General features: G+C 36.8%; 1 protein-coding gene and 1 long non-coding RNA gene across 4 annotated transcripts in view; one reads left to right on the top strand and one right to left on the bottom strand.

The window, feature by feature from the left end:
• Window positions 1-23239, bottom strand: part of CPA6 (carboxypeptidase A6) — a 310860-nt gene that overhangs the window by 110056 nt on the left and 177565 nt on the right. Inside the window, exon 1 of one of the 3 annotated variants that reach the window (XM_077876672.1) lies at window positions 12111-12202. The exons of the other annotated variants lie outside the window; for them this stretch is intronic. Coding sequence (XP_077732798.1) covers window positions 12111-12131 — 21 coding nt within the window. The 5' untranslated portion in view covers window positions 12132-12202. Of the gene's footprint in view, window positions 1-12110; window positions 12203-23239 lie in introns of those variants that run through there. 3 annotated transcript variants of the gene reach the window in all.
• The window catches only part of LOC144300215 (uncharacterized), a 37956-nt gene continuing 26969 nt past the window's right edge, over window positions 12253-23239 (top strand). The window contains exons 1-3 of the long non-coding RNA XR_013366807.1: window positions 12253-12507; window positions 21368-21478; window positions 22340-22452. This is a non-coding gene — a long non-coding RNA (uncharacterized LOC144300215). The remainder of the gene's footprint in view (window positions 12508-21367; window positions 21479-22339; window positions 22453-23239) is intronic.

Genomic DNA, 23239 nt, shown 5'->3' with positions numbered 1-23239 from the left:
GAGTGCTAAATTTTTAAGCAAATATTACCAGATCTTAAGGGAGAAATAGACAAAAAATACAGTAACAGTAGGAGACTTCAATATTCCACTTTCAAAGATGGATAGATCAGTCAGACATAAAACAAGAAAACACTGGACTTGAACCACACATTAGACCTAATGGACCAAGGGACATACATATATATATAACATTCCATCCCACAGCATCAGACCATATGCATGGTCTCCTCAAGTGCATATGAACATTCTCTAAGATAAATCCTACGGCAAGTCACAAAAAAACTTTTAGCAAATTTAAGAATATTGAAATCATACCAAGTATCTTTTTTGCACACAATGGCTTGAAACTAGGAATAGTAAGTGGAAAACTCACAAATATATAAAAATTAAATGACACACTCCTGAACAACCAATTGATCAAAGAAGAAATCAAAACAGAAATTAACAAAATTCAAAACAAATGAAAATAGAAATACAATGTATCAAAACCTAGAGGATGCTACAAAAGCATTTAAGAGTGAAAAAAATACTTAGATTAAGAAAAAAGAGGGATGCCTGGGTGGCTCAGTGGTTAAGCATCTGTCTTCGGCTCAGGGCATGATCCTGGAGTCCCAGGATCAAGTCCCACATTGGGCTTCTTGCATGGAGCCTGCTTATCCCTCTGCCTATGTCTCTGTGTCTCTCCTGAATAAATAAATAAAATCTTAAAAAAAAAAGAAATTTCAAATACACAACCTAATTTTATACCTCAAGAAACTAGGAAAAGAAGAATAAACAGCTCTAAAAAAAAAAAGCAGATGGAAGAAAATAATAGAGATCAGAAACAGAAAAAAATTAACAAAATCAAGAACCGGTTTTTGAAAAAATAAGCAAAATTTGACAATAACTTTAGATAGGCTAAGAAAAAAAGAAAAATAAATAAAATCAGAAAGGAAAGAGGGACATTACAACTGATACTACAGAAATATAAAAGATAATGAGATTACACTGAACAATTAAAAGCCAAAAAATTGGGATCCCTGGGTGGCACAGCGGTTTGGCACCTGCCTTTGGCCCAGGGCGTGATCCTGGAGACCCGGGATCGAATCCCACGTCGGGCTCCCGGTGCATGGAGCCTGCTTCTCCCTCTGCCTATGTCTCTGCCTCTCTCTCTCACTGTGTGCCTATCATAAATAAAAAAATTAAAAATAAGCCAAAAAATTGGATAACTTAGGAAAAAAATGAATAACTTCCTAGAAATTACCCAGACTTACCCAGAGTTACCCAGACTGAATCATGAAGAAATAGCAAATCTGAATAGAGCAATAATGAGTAAAGAGATTGAATCATTTATTTAAAAAAACTTCTCCGTACAGAAAAGTCCAGAGCCAGATGGTTGCAGTGGTCAATTATACCACGCATTTACAGAAGGATTTATGCCAATCTTTATCAAACTCTTAAAAAAAAATGAAGAGGAGAGAATGTTCCCTTAAACTTAATATATGAGGCCAGCATTATCTGCATACTGTAAGAAGACAATGAACCAATATCCCTGATGAAAATGCTGCAAAAAGTTTCAAAAAATCTTAGCAAATTGAATTTAACACACATAAGGATCATAAATCCCTGAGACACAAAGATGGTTTTCACACATACAAATCAATTAATGTAACATACCACAATAGAATAAAAGATAAAAATTATATGATCCTTTCAATAGACACACAAAAAGCATTTGTTAAAATACAATATACTGTCATGATAAAAACACTCAACAAACTGATTCTAAAAGGCATATGCCCTCAAGTAATAAAGGCCATATATGACAAGACTAGAGCCAACATCACTCAAAGATGAAAGACTGAAAGCTTTTCCTCTAAGTTGGAGAATAATGATGATGGTGCCCATTCTTACTCTTCTACTTACCATAGTTCTGGAAGGGCTATCCAGAGCAATCAGGCAAGAAAAAGAAATTCTAGTCATCCAAACCAGAAAGAAAGCAGTAAAACAGTCTTTGTTTCAGGTGATATGAACTTATATATAGAAAATCCTAAAGTCTCCATTAAAAATCCATTAGAACTAATAAACAAATTCAGTAAAGTTGCAGTATATAAATTCAATATGGAAAAATTAGTTGCATTTCTATACATTAACAGTGAACTATTAGAAATTTCTAAAAATCTGTTTATAGGTACATCAAAAACAACAGAAAATTTAGAAATAAATTTAACAATAGAGGTGTAAGACCTGTATACTGAAGACTATAAGACTCTGAAGAAAGAAATTGAAGACACAAATAGAAAGGTATTCTGTATTCATGGTTCAGAAGAATTAATATTGTTAAAATGCCCATACTCACTAAAGCCATCAATAGATACAATGCATCTCTATCAAAATTCCAATAGCATTTTTCACAGAAAGAGAACAATGTGTATGTCATCTTTGGAAAAATATCTGTGCAGTCCTTCTATCTATTTTTTAACAAAATCATTTGGGGGTTTTGTTTTCTTTTTGCTATTCAGTTAGGTGAATTCTTTATATATTTTGTATGTTAACTGCTTATCAGATATATGATCCTGTGGCCAGGAATCATCTGTCCAGCAAGGCTAACATTCAGAATAGGAGAGATAAAGAATGGTCCAAACAAAAGTTAAAGGAATTTATCATCACTAAACTGGTCTGACAAGAAATGTTAAATGGGATCTGTTGAGTGGAAAGGAAAGACCACAAATAGTAGTAAGAAAAGTAGGAAGCAGAGGACTTCCTGGGTGGCTCAGTTAACTGAGTGGTAGACTCTTGATTTTGGCTCAGGTCATGATCTCAAGGTTGTGGGAATGAGCCCCAGATTAGACTCCCTGATCAGCAGGGAGTCTGCTTCTCTTTCTGCCCTGTCCCTGCTCATGCACATGTTCTCTCTCTGAAATAAATAAATGAATAAATCTTTTTTTTTAAAAGTAGGAAGCACGAAAGCAGGAAATTAAATGTATCTATACAAATCAGTTAAGAGATTCACAACATAAAAGGATGTAAAGTATGACACCCTATACCTAAAACATGAGAAAGAGAGGAGTGAGGAATGGATTAAATTTAAATGGTCATCTACTTAATAGAGACTGCCATGCATAAGATGTTATATATAACCAAATGGTAACCACAAATCAAAAGCTGGTAAATAGATAGCCAACAAATCAAGAGAAAGAAAGCCAAGCATATCACCAAAGAAAGCCAGCAAACTGTGAGAGAAGAAAAAGTAGAAAGAAACAAAGAGAAACTACAGAACAACCACAAAACAAGTAACAAAATGGAAATAACTATAAACCTACCAATAATTACTTTGAATGTAAATGGACTAAACACTCCAGTCAAAAGTCATAGTAGGGTCCATGTCAAAGAGTTTGCTGCCTGTGTTCTCCTCTAGGATTTTGATGTTTCCTGTCTCACATTTAGGTCTTTTATCCATTTTGAGTTTTTTTTTTCTTTGTATGGTGTAAGAAAGTGGTCCAGTTTTCCCAACACCATTTGTTGAAGAGATGGTCTTTTTCCCATTGCATGTTCTTTCCTACTATGTCAAAGATTAGTTGACCATATAGTTGGTCCATTTCTGGGCTTTCTGTGGAAGACAGTGTGGAGGTTCGTGAGACAATTGAAAATAGATTTACCATATGGTACAGTAATTCTACCACTGGGTCTTTACCCAAAGAATATGAAAACATTAATTGGAAAAGATATATGCCCCCCTATGTTTATTGCAGCATTATTTACAATAGCCAAATTTGGAAGCAACTCAAGTGTCCATCATCAATAGGTGAATGGATAAAGTACCACCATATATACAATGGAATATTACTCAGCAATAAAATAATGAAATCTTGCCATTTGCAATGATATGAATGGAGCTAGAGAAGATAATGCTAAGTGAAATAAGTCAGTCAGAGAAAGACAAATACCATATGATTCCCTTCATATGTGAAATTTAAGAAACACAACAAACAAGAGAGACAAACCAGGGATGCCTGGGTGGCTGAGTTGGTTAAGCATCTGTCTCAGTTTTGGCTCAGGTCATGATCTCAGAGTTCAGGAATCAGGCCCCACGTTAGACTCTCCAAGAGGTGAGGAATCTGCTTGGGATTTTCTCTCTCTGTGCCTCTCCCTGATCATGCTCTTTCTAAGATAAATAAATAAAATCTTAAAAGAGAGACAAACCAAGAAACGGACTCTTAAATATAGAGAACTGATAGTTGCCAGAGGGGAGGGGGGCAGAGGGATGGATGGAATAAGTGAAAGGGATTACAAGTACACATATCATGATGAGAACTGAGTAATATACAGAATTATTGAGTCAATATACTGTAAATCTGTCACTAATATAATACTGTATGTTAACTGTACTGGAATTAAAATAAAAATATTAATTGGAAAATGAGAAAATAGAACAAAAACAGAATATCAAAGAGAAATTGCACTTCCACATTCATTGCTGCAATATTTATAATATTCAATACATGGAAACAACCTAAATGTGTGTCAATGGATCCATTTATATATGTAGAGGTATATACTTCTCTCAATGAATATATATTAAAGATTATATATGTATAAAATAAAAGATAATGTACGAATATATAAAAAAGATTCTATCTAGAATATATACACAACAGATATTATTCATCCATGTGAGAGAAGGTAGTCCCGTCATTTGTGACAATGGATGAAAATCGAAGACATTATGCTAGGTGAAATAAATCAGAAAAACACTGCATGACATCACTGACATGTGGAACTTAAAGCAGCCAATCTTATAGAGACAGTGAGTAGAGTGGTGCTTATCAGGAGTTGAGGATGGGAGAAATGTGGTGATGTGGTCAAAGGGTATAAACTTCGAGCTATAAGATGAATAAGTTCTGGGGATCTAATGTGTAGCATTTTGATTGTGCTTAACAATACTGTATCATATAAAGTTGCTAAGGCACTAGATCTTAAATGTTTCCACCCCTAGATAGAAATGATAATAGTGTGATATGATGGAGGTGTTAGCTAATGCTATAGTGGTAATCATTTTGAAATATATAAGTGTATCAAATCAACATGTTGTACACCTTAAACTTGTACAAGCCTGTATGTCATTTATATCTTAATAAAGCTGAAAATAAAAAGAATGGTGGATATAGTATGCCATTTTTGCAACACACACACACACACACACACACACACACACACTACGTAAACAAATTGGGCGAACACGAAACTAGGTGGGAGGAAAAAACAATAATTCAAACAAGGCCATTTGAATTCTACAAGAGGATATTGATTACTGGCAGAAAATACTACCTAACTTTGCCATTAACAAACTTTTTATCACTTCCTTATTCCTCTCAACTCTTATATATTCTACTATATATTATTTATATTTATAATATTTCATATTATGTATATTAATTTATATTAATATTATCCTGGTTTGAAACCTGCCTGCCCACCAGGGACAAGCAATTGGTAATGTCCTGAGAAGATGGGCTTAATCTCCTTTGTAATCAGAGAAATATATATTAAGTCAAAACGAAACAATAGCACACAGACGTGAGAGTTATAAACATTAATAAGTGTGGCAATACCAAATGGAGTCTGGAGTGTGGAGTGATGTGAAATTTCTTACACTGCTCCTGGAGCACATTGGTAGAAACATTTTGGAGAGCACTTGCCAATTTTTAATAAAGAATAAACATGTATTTCTCAACTCATCAATTCTATTCCTGGATATACATCCCAGGCTGTGTTTCCCAAACAGCTGGTGCTCTGGAACATCACACGGGATGCACAGGGGCACCATGTGATGTTTAAAATTTTCAAGAGAAGGGACGCCTGGGTGGCTCAGCAGTTGAGTGTCTGCCTTTGGCTTAGGGCATGATCCTGGAGTCCCGGGATCGAGTCCCACATTGGGCTCTGTGCATGTAGCCTTCTTCTCCCTCTGCCTATGTTTCTGCCTCTCTGTGTCTCTCATGAATAAATAAATAAAATCTTAAAAAAATAAAATTTTCAAGAGAAATGCAATGAGAATACTACTATTAAGTTTTTCAGGCCCAACTGCTTAATAAGCAGAACTGTTAGGTATTTGATTTTTTTCACTTGGCAATGTATCAAGGACATTTTTCAAGTTAATACATGCAGATCTGTTCCACTGTGTGTGGACACTGATCATTTATTGATGAATTTGGATCCTTAGAAAACAAATTTCAAAAACACAACTCATGTACTCTATTAATATTTGAAGACAGATTTACTTGCAGCATAGTTTTTTTCTTCTATTTCTGAAACTCTTCCAAATTCTAAGGACATAGGCTTGAAGAGATGGTGTATTTCTGGTAATCTGGTTTTCCCACAGTAGGTCGTTGTGTACCAAATTAGATGTCTTTTCTATACTGCCTTTCTTGTTAAATGACCAACGTGCTTGCTTCCATTTTGTTGCTGGAACTTTACATCCAAGGTATCCTGGATTTGAATAAACCATATATATTCCCAGTGGATAACAGGAGGCTTTCCAAAGTGGTATGACCCTGGTTCTGTTTTTTACTTTGTTGTTGTTGACATCCTACTCCATCTTTCTTGCACTCTGGATTATCTCTAAAGTCCCAGAAAATCCAATGATGATAAACACACATCTATATAGCTTACACCCTTCTAATGCTGAAGGGAATCTAGTGCTCTGGAGGCCTAGTCCATAATCAACAGAGGGATATTGGGCTTTGTTCGTATTAACTGACAATTCAAAGAACCTTGTGTTAAATATTCTTTGAGCTCATTGGCTTTGGGATTATGTGTGATTGTGTCCCCTTTTTATCCCTCTAAATAAAGGTATGCTCCCATCGGCTGTCCTGAGCTCCATAGAATTGTCATTACATTCATAATTTATCGCCCTCCTTTCTATTTCTGGTGGTTAAATGGGTACCATGAAATTCATCTTTTATTGATCTTTTTTCTAAGTGTCTTAGGTGAGGAAAGATGGCTGTTTATAGGAACTAGACGTTTATAGGAACAAGTTTTTAAGACTGAACACACTGGACTTAATAAATGATTTAGATATGTATTTGTAAAATCAACTGTTTGCCTGCTAGGGTGCCCTTTCTAGCCAAACAATGACTTATTCTAGGTTTAATAGGAATTAGGCTTTATTCAGGTAAGATTTTATTTAGATAGTAATAGAAATTGTATCTTTGTTACTCTTATTTCTAGTTCAACTGGAACAAAAAACATCCAGTCATGTAATTTTGCACATTCTTAATGACTACTTGCCCTCAAAATCTCCATTTCATCCCTCTAATCTTGGAGGGAATCATTATTCATTCCTGAAGTGCTAGTTTCATATATATGACTTTAACCCCTGAGCACTATTAAAAAGTTATATTTAGGTAACAAAAAGAAATAAAAGGCATCCAAATCAGAAAGGAAGAAGCATAACTCTCTATTTGCATACGACATGTTATATATAGAAATTCCTGACAACTTCACCAATAAACTGTTGGAACAAATAAATTCAGTAACATTTCAGGATACAAAATTAACATGCAAAAATCAGTGTGCTTCCACATGCTAGTAACTCTCATAAAGAGAAATTAAGAAATTCTTATTTACAGTTTATCCAAAAGAATAAAATATCTATAAATAAATTTAATCAAGGAGGTAAAAGACCCACACATTGGAAACTATGACAGTGATGAAAGAAACGGAAGACGGCACAAATAAATGGAAACATATTCTGTGCTCATGGATTAAAGTGTAGTTAAAAATTCCATACTACCCAAAGCCATCTACAGATTCAGTGCAATCCCTATTAAAATTCTCCTTCTCCTTCTCCCTAGAAGAAGAGTCATCTTCTCACTGCTTGTGCTTTTGCTCTCTCAAATGAATAAATAAAAAAATCTTTAAAAAAGATAGATAGGAGATAGACAATAGAGAGAAACAATAAGCAACCCAGTAGCAATGAATGTGTTTAGCTTCAAGAATATGATCTTCATAATAATTTTGTGAATTTATTGTTCACTTTTTGAAGATATATAAAATCAATGCAGTGTCTTTAAATAAAGGGAAAGCATTAAAAAAAAATAAAATTCCAATGATATTTTTCACAGAAATAGAACAATCTTAAAAATTTGTATAGAACCACAAAAAACTGCCAATGGTCAAAGCAATCTTAAGAAGAGCAAAACTGGAGGTATCACACTCCGATTTCAAACTATACCACAAAACTGTAACAGTATGGTACCAGCACAAAAACAGAGCCATAAATCAATGTAACAGGATAGAGAACCCAGAAATAAACCCATGCATATATGGTCAATTAATATACACCAAAGAGGCCGAGAATATACAATGGGGGAAGGGACAGTCTCTTCAACCAGTGGTATTGGGAAAACTGGACAGCCACATGGAAAAGAATGAAACTGGACTTCTATCTTACAAGAGCTGCAAAAATCAACTAAAAAATGGATACAAGACTTGAATAGAAGACCTGAATGCCCTGTCAGGGAATAGACTCAGCGTCCCAGATGTAACCCACCCTAACAGTATCAGGTAGGACTTGCCTAAGTTTATTCTTGCAATGCTTTCTCTGCCTCAGTGCCTGTCATGAGACTGTATCTGATTCTTAACACATGCTTTGAAAGATACATTATTAGACAACTACCTGCACTATGTCCACTTGTATTATGCAGCAGAAAACCATTATATTCCCCCTTCCCAAACTTTAAAGAGTATCAGACTTAACTGAGTGTTTTGACAAAATAAGGATTCTTGGGACTTATTGCCAGATATGCTGATTTCAAGAGTCTTAGAGACTGAATAATCCCTCTAAATAAAGGCTCAAGGGAATCTGTCTTTTAAGTAGCCCTCTAGGTAATTCTGAAGTAGTTGGTCTGATGAGCATGTGTTATGAAAGTCCTCTGCGTTTAGGGACTGCTCTTTCAAATAGTCGTTAATGACAACAACAAATGTAAGGATAGTTTTGAAGATAATGACATTTTCTCGGCTCACTTTGCACATCCAGAAACCCTCAGCAGCACTTAATCAAATACTCATTTTTAGTGACTCTTAGAGAAAGTTTTAGAGGGAAACTCATCTGGCTGCAAAAAAGCATTTGTATACATGTGTTGATGCAGGGATAGGAACCAAGTTCATTCGCAATTTGTCAAATCTAAATCAAACATACATATTATATGAATTTTTAGAAAATGTCCAAATGCAGATAAAGTCTGTTCTGGGATAACCTGCATTTCTGTAATTCAACATTGCTTCAACATGATTGGTAATTGTCTTAATCCGCTGGGGCTGCTATAACAGAATGCCATAGACTAGGTGGCTTATAAACAGAAATTTGTCACAATTCTGGAAGCTAGGAAGTTCAAAATCAAAGTGCCAGCAGATGAGATTTCTGGTGAGAGCCCTGCTTCTTGCTTCACGATGTCATCTTTTCGTTGTGTCCTCATGTAGCAGAAGAGGCAGGAGAGCCCTCTGGGGTCTCTTTTAGAACGTCACTAAGTCCATTTATGAGGCCTCTACCCTCATGACCTTAAGCAATCTCCCAAAAGCCCTACCTCTTAATACTATCACCTTGGAGATTAAATTTTAACATATGAATTTTAAAGGGACATAAACATACTGTCTTTGGCAGTAATGCTGGGTAATGTCAAAACAACATTGAATTTGCACTGGTTTATCCATGATTTTCCCAGTGTATTAATCTCTTACACTGCCAGGCAACAGGAGTTGAACATATTATACTGCCATGGAGCTTACAGTATTCAAAATCCTATTCATCCCATATTTTCACTCTTAGCTCTGCTTGGCCACTGCCCTGTGTTGGAAGAACCCTTCAGTTTTTGCTGATCTTTTTGAGTATTGCCTCTGTTGCTACAAAGCTCAGTGGTCTCAACCCTCCTGTCACCCCTTTCATCAAGCTACTGCTATTTTCTGCAACAAATACATATGGTTACCATGCCTGTATTAACTACAGTAGTTATTCATTAGGGATTTAACATACCTTTTAAACTATGGCAAAATTAGTTTTTTGTTGTTAGCATTCTGTATATCAAGTTGCATAGGTTTGAGTGGTCTGCGGCTAATTCAAAGCTTCTCACAAGCCTTGTCATGTGTAACACATAATTTCTAGAATGCAAGGCGTTCTGAAATGCATATATCGCACTAGAGAAAAAAAACACCTATGTTCTTAAGCAAAACAGAAATGTTCATCTGCATGCTGTTTGAAGTCATTTATGTTATTGTTTTTCTCCATGATGAGGAATACTGAAGAATGGATGGGTATTGGCTTTGAGTATGGAATCATTTAAGTATTGCTTTTCTGCACCACATCAAGGGGTTTGGTTTAGGAATCATCTAACTTCCTACAGTGGCAGACACACAATTCTTTTAACTCAGCTTCAAACTGTATGCCTGTCAACTGAATATGCTGCTCAGTTTCTGTTTGACAAATATACAGCTAAAGACTCAAGAATCAGGCCAGGAACGCTGTACAAAAACAAGTTTGAGGGATCTTGAAGACCTGAGGTACCCATTAGGGGCCTGGAGTTTCTTGTGGCAGGGTATGTAATGAGAATGTTTAAACAATCTTAACAATTTTTAAGTGTACATTTCAATCGGGTTAGGCATATTCACATTGTTGTGAAACGGATCAGAACTTCTTTGTCGATACCCATGAAGCAATTTCCCCCACCTCCTAGTCTGCACTATTACTGTGTAAAATTCCTTACCATTTGCCAATTAAACATGGGGTGAACTGTGTTAATACCTAAAATCACCTTTAGCTTGCAGAATCATAAAAATTTCAGAGAGCCTGGGGAATTAACTTTAACCAGGCATGAGATAAATGCAGGAAAAGAGAAATTTTCACAATCCTAAGTGTAGAAATGTTGTCAGGATACACTGTCAGAATCCCAGGTGTATCAGTTCATAAATCCCAGCAAGGAACTCTTTGATGAATATTAAGTTGGCCTGAGGACTTCCATGGCAACTGTGGAGCATCCACTGCTTCTTTCTGTTGTGGTTAGCAGTGCCATGGCCCGGCAAGCAGAGTACTAAATTAGGGGTGGGGAGGGCCTTGGCAATGGCTTTCCTATTAAATGGCAATGAGTAAGTCATGAAGTCTAACAGCATTGCAAAGCTCAGACAACAAAAACAGATGTCCTTCATCCTCTGAGAGTTTTCTCTTTCGGAATAGACTCAGTGAAGAATCCTTTAGGGATATTTAGATGACCTTTTTCTTGAGACATCATGCTGCTTTATGCTTTGCTAAATGTCTAATCTGTATAATTACATCAAGGCCTCAAATCTGTTTAGTGTTCTTTGATGTGGATTATAGATATAACTCACCGCTTCTGTCATGTTTATCTCTGATATGGAACTTTAAACTTTCTTCCATTAACCCCCCAATATCCTCTTGGATTCAAGCAGAGCTTACTGTTCCTTCTTCTCCTTACCTACTCTGCTACCTTCCATTTAATGATATAAATGGGGAGTCTTCTGTCCTTTTCATCCTAGAAGCTATTTGCACATATTTTAGAACCATCTTTCTAGCCAAAGATGTGTTATTTTAAAGTCTGTCTGGTTCCATATTTTATTAGCAAGACAAATTTTAGCCTATACACTTAAATCCCATTTCATGTTTTTTAAGAAAGAAATAGTGATCTAATTAATGACTATATAACAATTTTTAGAATAATGACATTGTATATTTGTAAAGCAGTAGTCTATAAGTGATTTTTCTTTCAATGTGCAGCTCTTTTCAAAAAGCAGTTATTTAAAATGATATATATGTATTTCAGAATGATAGACAAATAATGTAGAAAAACAACTTACTGAAATGGAGTGCATTATTTTCTCCATAAAATCTGGTGCTCCTCTCTCTCTCTCTCTCTCTCTCTCTCTCTCTCTCTATATATATATATATATATATATATATATATATATTTTCTTGAGCTGAAAAATTTATTATTCACATTACAATGCATCCAAACCACCTAAACTATAAATCTAAGTCATCTTTAATATCTCTTCCTGGTCTATCTTCCAACTGGTCCCCAAGTAGATTGTATCTCGAGTATCTCCTTCAAATTCATCCCCATTACCTGAACTTCTATTTTCAACATTTCCCTCAGTCTATTTCATTATGCTCCCGACTGTATTCCCGGCTCTGGTCTCTCCTTCATCAATCTGTTTGCTTCTACAGTTGCTACAGTTACCTTTGTTAAATGCAGGCACCTACTGAGAATCTCTAATGTAAGCTATTGTGTAGAGGATAAAGTCCAAACCCCTTGGCAGTGCATCCAAGGTCTCTGGTAATTCACTGTGTCTGTCAGCATCACTCCCCTCACCCCCTCCGCAGTTACCCGGCTCCAGGGATACTGACAGACAACACTCTCTGCCTCCATCCCCTGGCATATGTGGTTTTCTTTGCTGGAAGGTCCTGGCTTGCTTCCTTACTATCTCCCTTCTATCTCCAGACTAGCAAGTGTGGTTTTGGAGGTAGGTTTTGTGGGGAATATGAGGCTTACACAATTTGGGGGGCCCAGTGTAAGAAAAAGAGTACACAATTATGCATTCTCATAATTTTGTATAATAACAAAGTAGAGACGGGGCATTGGAAGGGTCCCAGGCAAGTAAGGAAGCCTAAAGCTTCAGTGGTTAGCTTCTGGGTAAATCTGCCTCTGAGTTATTGCTCAATGACTTTTATTGAACTTATTGTTTATTAAACTTCCTCAGTCTGGCAGAGTGAGTAGGATAGTATGTGCTGTACAAAGATTTGTTTAATTAAAGAGTAAAATCCTATTCAGCTCTAAAGTTGGTTCCAATGTCACGTCTGTACAGTTTCCTTAATTTTCCCAGTTATTTGCTGTTTCTTCCTTTTTCAAGAGTATTTTGCAGACCCATTTAATGTGATACTTTCTACACTACATGGTTATTGTTTCATGTGAACCAGTGTCCTCAAGTTTTAGCACAGGTCAGAAGCTTGAAGATTTGTTATTCTCTCCAAGTTCCTGACTCAGTAGATTGTGGGTGGGATCTGAGAATTTACATTTTTATTGAGTTCTCTTGTGACATTGATGGCCAAGTTCTATAGGAACTACATACCATTCATTCTAAACACATTCTTGGTTCATGGTAGGTGCCTAAATATGTATATTAAAAGGAAAAATAATTAAGCATATTATAAAATTTTAACTTTCTATGCTTTTTGCAAGTAACAAATTATAGTCTTATACATAAATCTTTAAAAATTGACTTCTCCATTAATAATTATGGTAATTAAAAATATTGAGTAATATGTAGCATTTCTACTCTTCAATCATATTTTAAGAGGAAAGAAGGAAAATAAACAGAATTTTAAAGATTCAGACTGTTCCTTAAATTATATATTCTATATAGTACTCAGGGAAATGTTTAACATCAAAGTTATCAGATTCTTATTCTAGATCAGGGCATATTATTTTTCTTATTGCAAGGATAACAACCAAAGAATAAAAAAAAAGAGAATATAAAATGGTAGTTGATTACAATGATATCCATGAGTTTTTGATATTAAAAAATGTTCCATATGGCCAATAAAAATATTTAGTATTAAATTCCATCATGTTTAAGATGTACACAGTGATAATTTTGAAAAAGCAAAGGAAAATGACAGAGTGGAGGCATGATGGAACATAATGTTAAGAAAAATTTATGAATAAAAGAAAACATATTCAACAAGAAAAAGCTTTTATAAGTTTAGAGCAATATTTGTACCTACAGAAAAATAATCAGAAATACACTGCTTTTATTTAAGGATTTAGCTAGTTTCGTGAGTAAAAGGGAGAAAACAGGAAAGGAGGAGGAGGGAGAAAGAAGTAAAAAAAAGACTGTGAAAGAAGCCCAGGCAATTTTATAGTATTTTAAGAAAGAATTACCACTTTCTACCAGGAGTAAATGCTTTTCACTTACCTGAAGGCCTAAGATTACTAGGGATTAAGGACGGGGCAATCCAACACTCCTAATGTTGCTTTTCTATGTGTGTAGCTGCAGTAGGTCCTGAAGGATGTGAAATAGGCACCATTGCCCAGTGCTCTGGGTCCCCCCTTGGGATGGGACTTGGCACTGGAAACAAAATTGGAAATTTATAGATAATATTTGTAAAGACCATAGACCCTAATTTATAGCTGGGACCTATGATCTGAAACAAAAGTTTTAAGAAAGTTATTTTTTAAATTTAATTTAAATTTTATTAGTAATAGAGAGGTTGGTCACATCTTGTTTGTAAAACAGAATACCCCACAGGTAAGATATTTGGTATTAATGGTGGTTTGGGTAAAGTCTTATTAAAGTTTTAGAAGTTAGTGAAAAGAAAGCTTCCGTTCCCTTCCCTGTTCTGGAGCAGACTCTGGAACAGAACAGACTGGGGTTTAATGACATTATGGCTGGGAGAGACTGATGGTAGTAAAGAGTAAAGGATTCCTGTGGCAAAGTGAATCCAATGGACCTGGGATAATCTCCACAAATCTGATCAAATTAAAATTTCCTTTTCTAATTGTAAATATCTTATGGCAATCTTAAAATAGGACAAAAGAATTGGCTTATACACTTTTGCATCATGGAAAGGTAGTGATAATGGCCAAAAATAATTAGAGATAAATCAGTTTATATGGAGAGGGAGCATGAGGAAGGCAAACCCTCCTGGGAATTCTTGGAAATATTCTGCAGGGGGCTCCACCTGGGCAATTTATTTTTAAGTATAAGCATAATATTGTACATTTCTATCTTGTATGACTGAAACTCTATGCCAATCAGACAGCAATTCCACAATTTTTCCTCCCAGCCTCTGGCAACCACCATTCTACTCTGTTCCTATGAAGCTGGCCATTTTAAATGCCTCTGATGTAAGTGGAATCATGCAGTATTATCCTTCTGTGACTAGCCTATTTTACTTAGCAAAATGTCCTCCAGAATCATCCATGCTCTTGCAAATGGCAGGATTTTCTTTTTATGACTGGATATTATTCCATTGTGTGCATATACCACATTTTCTTTATTCATTCACTCATCAGTGGACATTTAGGTGGTTTCTACCTCTTGACTGTTGTAAATAATGCCGCTATGAGCATGGAAGTACAAATACCTCTTCAAGATCTTGATTTGAATTCCTTTGCATATATACTGAGAAGTGGGAAGCTGGATCATATTCTAATTTTAATTTTTTGAGGAAAGTTCAAACTGTTTTCTATGGTGCTTACCCCAGTTTACATTCTTACCAATACTGCTCAAGAATTCCAATTTCTCCACATCCTCACCTAATTACTTGCTATACTTTTTTTTATATAATGCTCATCCTAACAGGTATGATGCCTCATTGTGGTTTTGATTTGCATTTACCTGATGATTAGTGATGGTGAGCACATTTTCATTCTCTTGCTGGCTGTTTGTAGGTCATCTTTGGAGAAATACCTATTTAGTTTCTTATTCATTTTTTAATTGGGTTATTTTCTTGCTATTGAGTTACAGAAAATTCTTAAATACTTTGGATATTAATCTCTTATTAGACATATGGTTTGCAGATATCTTCTCCCATTCTGTAGATTGCCTTTTCACTTTGTTGATTCTTTTGCTCCACAGATTTTTGATTTAATATGGCTCCACTTGTCTATGCAGAATAACTTTTTAAAGCTTTTAATTTTGAATTATAGTCTCACAAGAATTTTGAAAAAAAAAAAACAAGGAGATCTTATGTACTCTTTACTTAGGATAGTATTATAACCAGGTTATCTCATCAATTTTTAGGTGGTCAGTGTGTGTGTATAGTTCTATGCAACTTTATCACAGATGCAGATCTATGTAACTCCTGTCACAATTAGGATATAGAACTCCATCACCACAGGACTTTGTCTTTCGAACCATTTATTGTCATACCCACTACCTTATCTCCATCATCCCTAACCCTTAGAAATCACTAATCTGTTCTCTGCCTCTGTAATTCTATTATTTAAAGAATGTTACATAAATGTAATAATATAGTATGTAACCTCCTGGGATTGGCTTCTTTCACTCAGCATGATTCCCTTGAGATAATACAAGTAATTACTTGTAACAATAATTAGTTCTTTTTTATTGCCGTATAACACCCTATGGCATGAATGCACCACAATTTGTTTAATTATTCATCTACCGAAGGAACTGAACTTTTTCCAGTTCGGGGATATTTGAGTATTTACGTATAAGCCCTTTTCAAAAGGACATATTAGAGAGAGAGAGAGAGAGAGAGAGAGAGAGAATATGAGCGGGGGGGGGGAGGGTAGAGGGAAGAAGGAAGGAATCCTCCAGCAGATTCCCTGCAGAGCCCTATACCAGCCCAATCCCAGGACCCGAAGATCATGACCTTAGTGGCAATCAAGAGCTAGATGCTCAACCAACTGAGTCACTCAGGTACATCCCCCACTCCTTTTTGAAAAAGAAAAAGAGGGTTGAGAGGGAGGGAGGGAGGAAGAGAGAGAGAAAGAGAGAGAAGCATTAAATGGGCTCCATGCTGGGCAAGATCCACATGGGGCTTAAACTCATGACTCTAAGATCACGACCTGAACTGATATTAAGAGTTAGCGCTCAATCGACTGAGCTACCCAGGTGCTCCTATACAGCCTTTTGTGTAAACATAAATTTACATCTCCCTGGAATAAATGCCAAGAGTATAATATCAAATACTCATAAGAGACCACTTGACCTTTACCTAAAATAACTTCTATTCCCATATTTGGCTTTCAATGTATAACAAACTTTTTTTTTTTTTTTAAGATTTATTCATTTATTTATTTGAGAGACAGAAGGTGTGGGGGGAAGGGCAGAGGGAGAGAATCTTAAGCAGTCTCCCTGCTGTGCATCGAGCCTGATATAGGGCTCAGTCTTACCACCTTGAGATCATGACCTGAACTGAAATCAAGAGTCAGATGCTTAACCAATAGAGCCACCCAAGTGTCCCTGTAGTAAACTTTTATTTTAAAAAACTGGGAAAGAGTAGATACATTTAAATACTCTTTTTATGTGTAAGGTGTTGCCTTTATGGATATCTGCAGACCACTGGGATTATGTAAAAGTTTGTCATGCTGCATATGATGACATGGCCCAGTGCAGAATTTCAGTTGGCATTTCTGATCATCTACTATAAAAAGCAGACTATTTCTTTAAAAATCAAACTTTTTTTTATTCCTTTCATCTGTATACCTCACTCACAAAATACAGTTGTTTTTTGTTTTTAAAATGCCTCTTTCCTTTTTCCAAATCCTTTCAAATTAAACAAATATGGTCATGCAGTTTATAATGAAATCTTTCTCCCCCTAGCTATTAAAACAACCAAATTTTTGAGTGATGAATTAGACAAAACAAGGCAGCACATACATATAAGTAAACTGAAATTCATAAACAGAATAGGAGATTACTTACTAAAGCTTGGAAGAGTGTTGGTTGTTATAAACAAATGCTAATTGCTTAGTAGAGGTTTTGCCTATGGCTTTAGGGTCTCAGATGGAACAGGGATATTTCAAAATATCAATCTCCATGGCTTTTAGCAGAATATGTTACTATGTGCACTCAATATATAATAAGTGAGTTAATACAAAAACAAAAATTTATGTGAAACACGTATTAGCACTTCTGAGAAAATTGTAAAAGAATGAATTAGAAGGACAACAGAATCTGAAGGGCCCAATTCTCAATTACACAGCAGAATAATGGTAATTAACTTGGCTAAAATGATAAATTCCATTTCTTACAAGTAAAAAAAAGCTGATAATAAATTGAATGAAACTATATAATTTATGAGGCTGTGGAATTGTAAAAGGATTTTTAAGGTCATATTCATGACACCCTTTATAAAATATGTTTGAATAAATATCATAACAACTTGAGGAAGGTAATCTTTTACTAACTTATTAGTTACCCACACTGCATTAAATCTAATATGTTGTGAGTTTAGTGCTTTCTTGATTTTACCAGGAGGTATCGGTTGAAGATTTTCAAACCTAGCTGACCATAACTTACATCATTATCAATTGTAAGATGCATCCCAATTTTAGACATGTCGAAATGTGAAAAAAACATGCATCCTAAAATAGGTAAAATATGGCAATAAAGTAAGCATTTATTGAGCAGTTACTCTATGTGAGGCACTATAATAACTGCTGGGCATACAGAAATGAACAAGGTACAGTTCATACACTTAATAAGCTTAAAGCCTAGTAGGAGAAAAGTAGATAAACAATTTCACATGTAAAGAGTAATGATCTTATAAGTTGTCAAGTTAGTTTTGTTTGAAACACAAGGAGAAACCTTCTGGTGGCATCATTATATTAGGGATACTGAGTATACCATAGCTAAAAACTGTATCTTGTTTTATGAGCATATAGGACATAATCTGTAAAGTCCTTTATTTCTCAAGCACTTGTGATATCAATCCTTCACAGCCACTTTATTTTCTTCACAGCCACTTTAAAGTGTGCCTATTTTTGAGATATTAGAGTGAAAAAAATAATTTTCCTCTTGAGTATTAAGATTCAGAAGTGACCCAATCAATATTCAACTCATTCGTTTCTCAAATATTTTATCATTTTGTTGCTGAAGTGAAATATAGTATTTTGATCCCAAAGGAGAACTACTAAAAATAAAAATAATGACTTGGTTTTAAGATAACTCCAAATACAGTGCTTGTGCTCAGTTCAGGTCCCTAAAACACTGCTGAGTGAACAATACAATAATCATCACCAGACCATGGTGATCTGAAAACCTGAATCCTTGACTTTCTGCAGACTAGCTAGCTGGTTCCTGCCACAGAGCTCCTAAATCCTTGGAATATACTATCGTTTGTATACCCATGAGGACTTATGGTGGGGTAGTGTAAAATGGCTTCAGGATAGGGGCTAGTCGCCAGAAATACCAACCACATGATTAGAGGTTTCAGCCTCACTCCCTCACCTTTAGGGAGGGGAGAGGAGCTAGAGATTGAGTTCAATCTCTAAGGGCCAATGATTTAATCAATCATACCTATGTAAATAAATCTCTATAAGAACCTCTAAATGATGGGGTTTGGAGAGTTTCCAAGTTGGTAAACGTACAGATGGTGTTGTGCTCAGAGAGTGATGGAGGGGCTACTTCCCTCATACCCTGTCCAATACATCTGGCTCCTCCTGAGTTGTATCATTTACAATAACCTGGTTAAGTTAAGAGCTTTCCTGAGTTCTGTGAGTCATTGTACCAAATTGTCAAACCAAGGAGGGGGGCTCATAGGAACCCTTGAATTTGCAGTTGGCTGGGCAGCCTGGGAACTCCAGTTGTCGTTGAAGTTGGGCCAATCTTGTGGCATTGAGCTCTTCACCTGCAGGTCTGTAGTAACTCTGGGAGTGCCCAAAATGAACTGTTGAACACCCAGTTGATGTTGGAGAATTGCCAAACTGATATGGAAAAATAACATGTATTTGGTGCCAGGGAAAAAAACCCACAAACATATTCTGTTCACTCATTTTTTGGTTCAATCTGTTGGAATTGCTTTGGGTAAGGAAGTGTGAGGGGAAGTGGTAGGAAGTGGTAGGCTCTTGCCAGGCAGAGCCTTCAGAGCAGTGTTTGGTTCCCCTCCTTCCATCTGTCATGATGGCCAGCAGTGTTCTAAACAGAGGCTGGCTCCTTCAGCCTGGTTCCTGGAATGAAGACTATGCAAAACAGAGCTGTGGATGAACCATGAGCAAGAAATAAAACCTGGCTGTTAAGGTTTAGGCATAACTTGTCTCCACAACATAACTTAGCTTATTGTGTTAAAGTTCAAGGGATATGGAAAACGTGATTTAATATGGGGGCTAGGCTTTATACAGCTGTGGGAACTGGAGAACAAGTCTATCATGAGGTGTTGCCTCTGATCTCCTGGTGAGCCTGGAGCCACCACAGGTCAGCAGGGCTGCGGGAGAGGAAAAGTGCAATCTCCCTGTCCCCTGCTGCCTCTGACCTCCACCATGTGGGTATATGCAGAGGGAGCCTACCTCCTGTGCTTCTAGAACTGCTGGAATTTGGAAGAGGGTAAGGGAGGAGATTCAAGGGACCTGAGAAGCTATGGGCCAGACTTCTGCTCCATGGACATAGTGAAAATGAAATGCTGCAAGTGCCTAGCCCCCAACTCAGACATCAGAGCAGGCCAGCTCCTGCTTTACACCTCTGTCTTATCTTCAACAATTTCTGTGACCAATCCTAACTCACAACTGGATGGGAGTTCTGGGAAGTACAGTCCCAGCTTAGCTACACAGACACATACAAAAGTGCTACTGCTATGAACACACTCTGGGAAAAAAATCATGTCTACTACAAGCTAGAGCTCTTTTCTCCAAACCCCATCCAGACTCAGACTTTGGTGAACTGAGAGGGGCTATTTTTGAATGTCAAACTCCTTTGGCTTCCTTTAGCACAAGACCCAGGCACTAACAAGGTCAGTGGTACATTGCTTAGTCTCTTTGTTATAGGACCGTATCTGATCCTGGCCCTTGAGATTAGCACTTGGACCACAGAAGGAGGATAACACCCTTTCCTGCTAAGGTCTAAAACTGAACTTTACTAAGCCACCTTTCTCTGTATGTCCTTACCCTGGTCCTGCCAGATCCTGCAAGGGTGGGGAAAGACAGGATAACTTAAAAGAATTTTTACTCCTGTTAAGTCCTACTTATGGTTCTTTAGCTGTCCCCTTAAGTTTGTAATTCTATGAGGGCTACATTGTATCTTTGATCCATAACAGAATTCTTTGCTTTTGGAGATAGGGACAAGTGGTGAAGCCGGAAGTCAGAGCATTGCCAGAAGTCAGAGAGTGTCCCGAACAAACCAACTGCCAGATTAATGGGCAGTCTCCCCATTCTCTGGAAAGGAAACGGACTAGTGCTCAAGACATTGGGTGGTTGCAGTCTGTAGCTTATTCTTAAAGAGTATTGGTGCAGCTCTGCTCCCCCCCAGTTGAGTTACATGCTAACCAAATATTAGTCATATTTATTCTTAAACCTGTTTATGCCTGTTAGACCAATAGGATATGAGTGGACGTGATATGCGCAGCTGTTTTTTTTTTTAAGATTTTATTTATTTATTCATGAGAGACACAGAGAGAGGCAGGGACAGGAGAAGCAGGCTCCATGCAAGGAGCCTGATGCAGGACTCGATTCAGGGACTCCGGGATCGCACTGGGAGCTGAAGGCAGACACTCAACCACTGAGCCACCCAGACGTCCCAGAGCAACTTTCATTTCACTCCTTACTAATGAAGCTGCTGCCCCTTATGTATCTGTGACTGCATCAGTTGCTTCTAGTAATAGCAATTGGATGTAATCTGCAGTTTTTTTCTACCCCATCAGAATCAGTACCAATGTGCGACTTCAGAGTGACCAGCACCATGTAGCAGCAAATCCCTCCATCCTCCGAGGCTTGATCTCAGCTCTACAGGATGTGTGCTCAAAGCTCCTGAGGTACCAGTATCAGCTAAGGAGTGCCCTTTCCAAAAGGCCTGAATTCTGGCTCTGTGGGAGCCTTTCTGCAAGCTTCTAAAGTCTGATACAGTTGACCCTTGAACAACATAGGTTTGAACTGTGTGGCTCTACTCATATGCAGTTTTATAAAAAAACAAATACACTGTAAATGCATTTTGTCTTATGATTTTCTTAACATTCTTTTTTGTAGCTTACTTTATTATAAGAATACAGTGTATACTACATATAACATACAAAGCAGGTGTTAATCAGCTTTTCTTTAGATCACATCAGATCATATCTCTTACAAATGCTTAATGGCTTCCAACTGTCCTTAGCACAAACCCCCAAGTTTTCATCTTTTCCTCAGGGCTTTCTTTTTTTTTTTTTCCTCAGGGCTTGTATCTCTCAGACCTCATATCTTACTGCCCTTCCTTCTATTTACTCTATAATCCACCTTTATTCCTGTCCAAACAACTAAGCCCAGCTAGATAAGTCTGCCTTTGCACTTACAATGATCATTGCCTAGAATGTTCTCTCGAGACCTTTGCATGACAGGTTATATAGCCTTATTATAATTTTTTTTGAGGAGGTTTTTCCTGAACTTTCAAAGAATCCCATTCTATTTAATCCTGTTTATTTCTTTCACAGCATTTACTACAATCTGTAACTAACTTGTTTACGTCTTCATTTGCCTATTTTCTTCTCCACAACTAGAACATAAACTCATAAGATCATCTATTTTTTTCTTTTATGTTGATTACCCTGCCTCTTTAAATATCTACTGAATAAAAAATAAATTTAGCTTTTGGTACTAAAATATGTAAATCAATGCAAATTGACTACTTTTATCCTTCATAGGAACCCAGAAACTCAAAATACCTAAATATAAAATGCTTATTCTCCTATGCCTACTCAGAGAAAATGGTCAACTATCTTCATGGGACGTGCCGTTCATGTGCCAAGTCATAACAGTAAGTCATCTTGCAAAAAAATCAGCAGCAAGGGGGTTAAGCATAGTTTTGATACTAGACTGTCAGAGTAAAGAAGAGCTGTTGCAAACTGTTCTACCAGTGTGTTCGATCCTAGCAATGCACAATACTTGCACACTTATGGCTGTTCATCCTAAGTGGTCACACTTCATCATGGGCCTGAAGGTGTCTGTAAACATGCCCCGAACACTGACTCAGAAGGAAAAAGGTGCAATCTTGTCAAGCAAGCAAAATTTTAAGACAAAGTGTAAGTCAGTGAAATTAACCAAACTTTCTTTCAAATTACAGTGGCCCGAGACATTTTACCATCTCGTCTGACGTTAACATACTTTGCTTTTCAAAATGCATCTGAAACCCCCCTGTCTCTAAGGGTTGACTAATATAGTGTCATGAAATCAACATTTGGGCCTGATTTAATGCATTACACTTTGGAGAACTGTATTTCATTATGAGTCAGCTGAAATTTCTTTTTGCCCCAATATGTTGGCACAGTTTTCTTGTACCATAGCTCTACCATCAGTGATATCTGTTTCTAAACCATTTATTTATTTTTTAAAGATGTTTATTTATTCATGAGAAACACACACACACACACACACACACACACACACACACACAGAGAGTGAGAGAGAGAGAGAGTGAGAGAGACAGGCAGAGGGAGAAGCAGTCTCCATGCAGGGAGCCCGATGTGGGACTTGATCCCAGGTCTCCAGGATCACGCCCTGGGCTGCAGGCGGCGCTAAACTGCTGAGCCACTGGGGCTGCCCTG

The sequence above is a fragment of the Canis aureus genome, chromosome 28 (assembly GCF_053574225.1).
Source record: "Canis aureus isolate CA01 chromosome 28, VMU_Caureus_v.1.0, whole genome shotgun sequence".
Classification (NCBI taxonomy): domain Eukaryota; kingdom Metazoa; phylum Chordata; class Mammalia; order Carnivora; family Canidae; genus Canis; species Canis aureus.
Note: the sequence above shows the minus strand (reverse complement) of the source record. Positions and strands in the feature narration are given on the sequence as shown.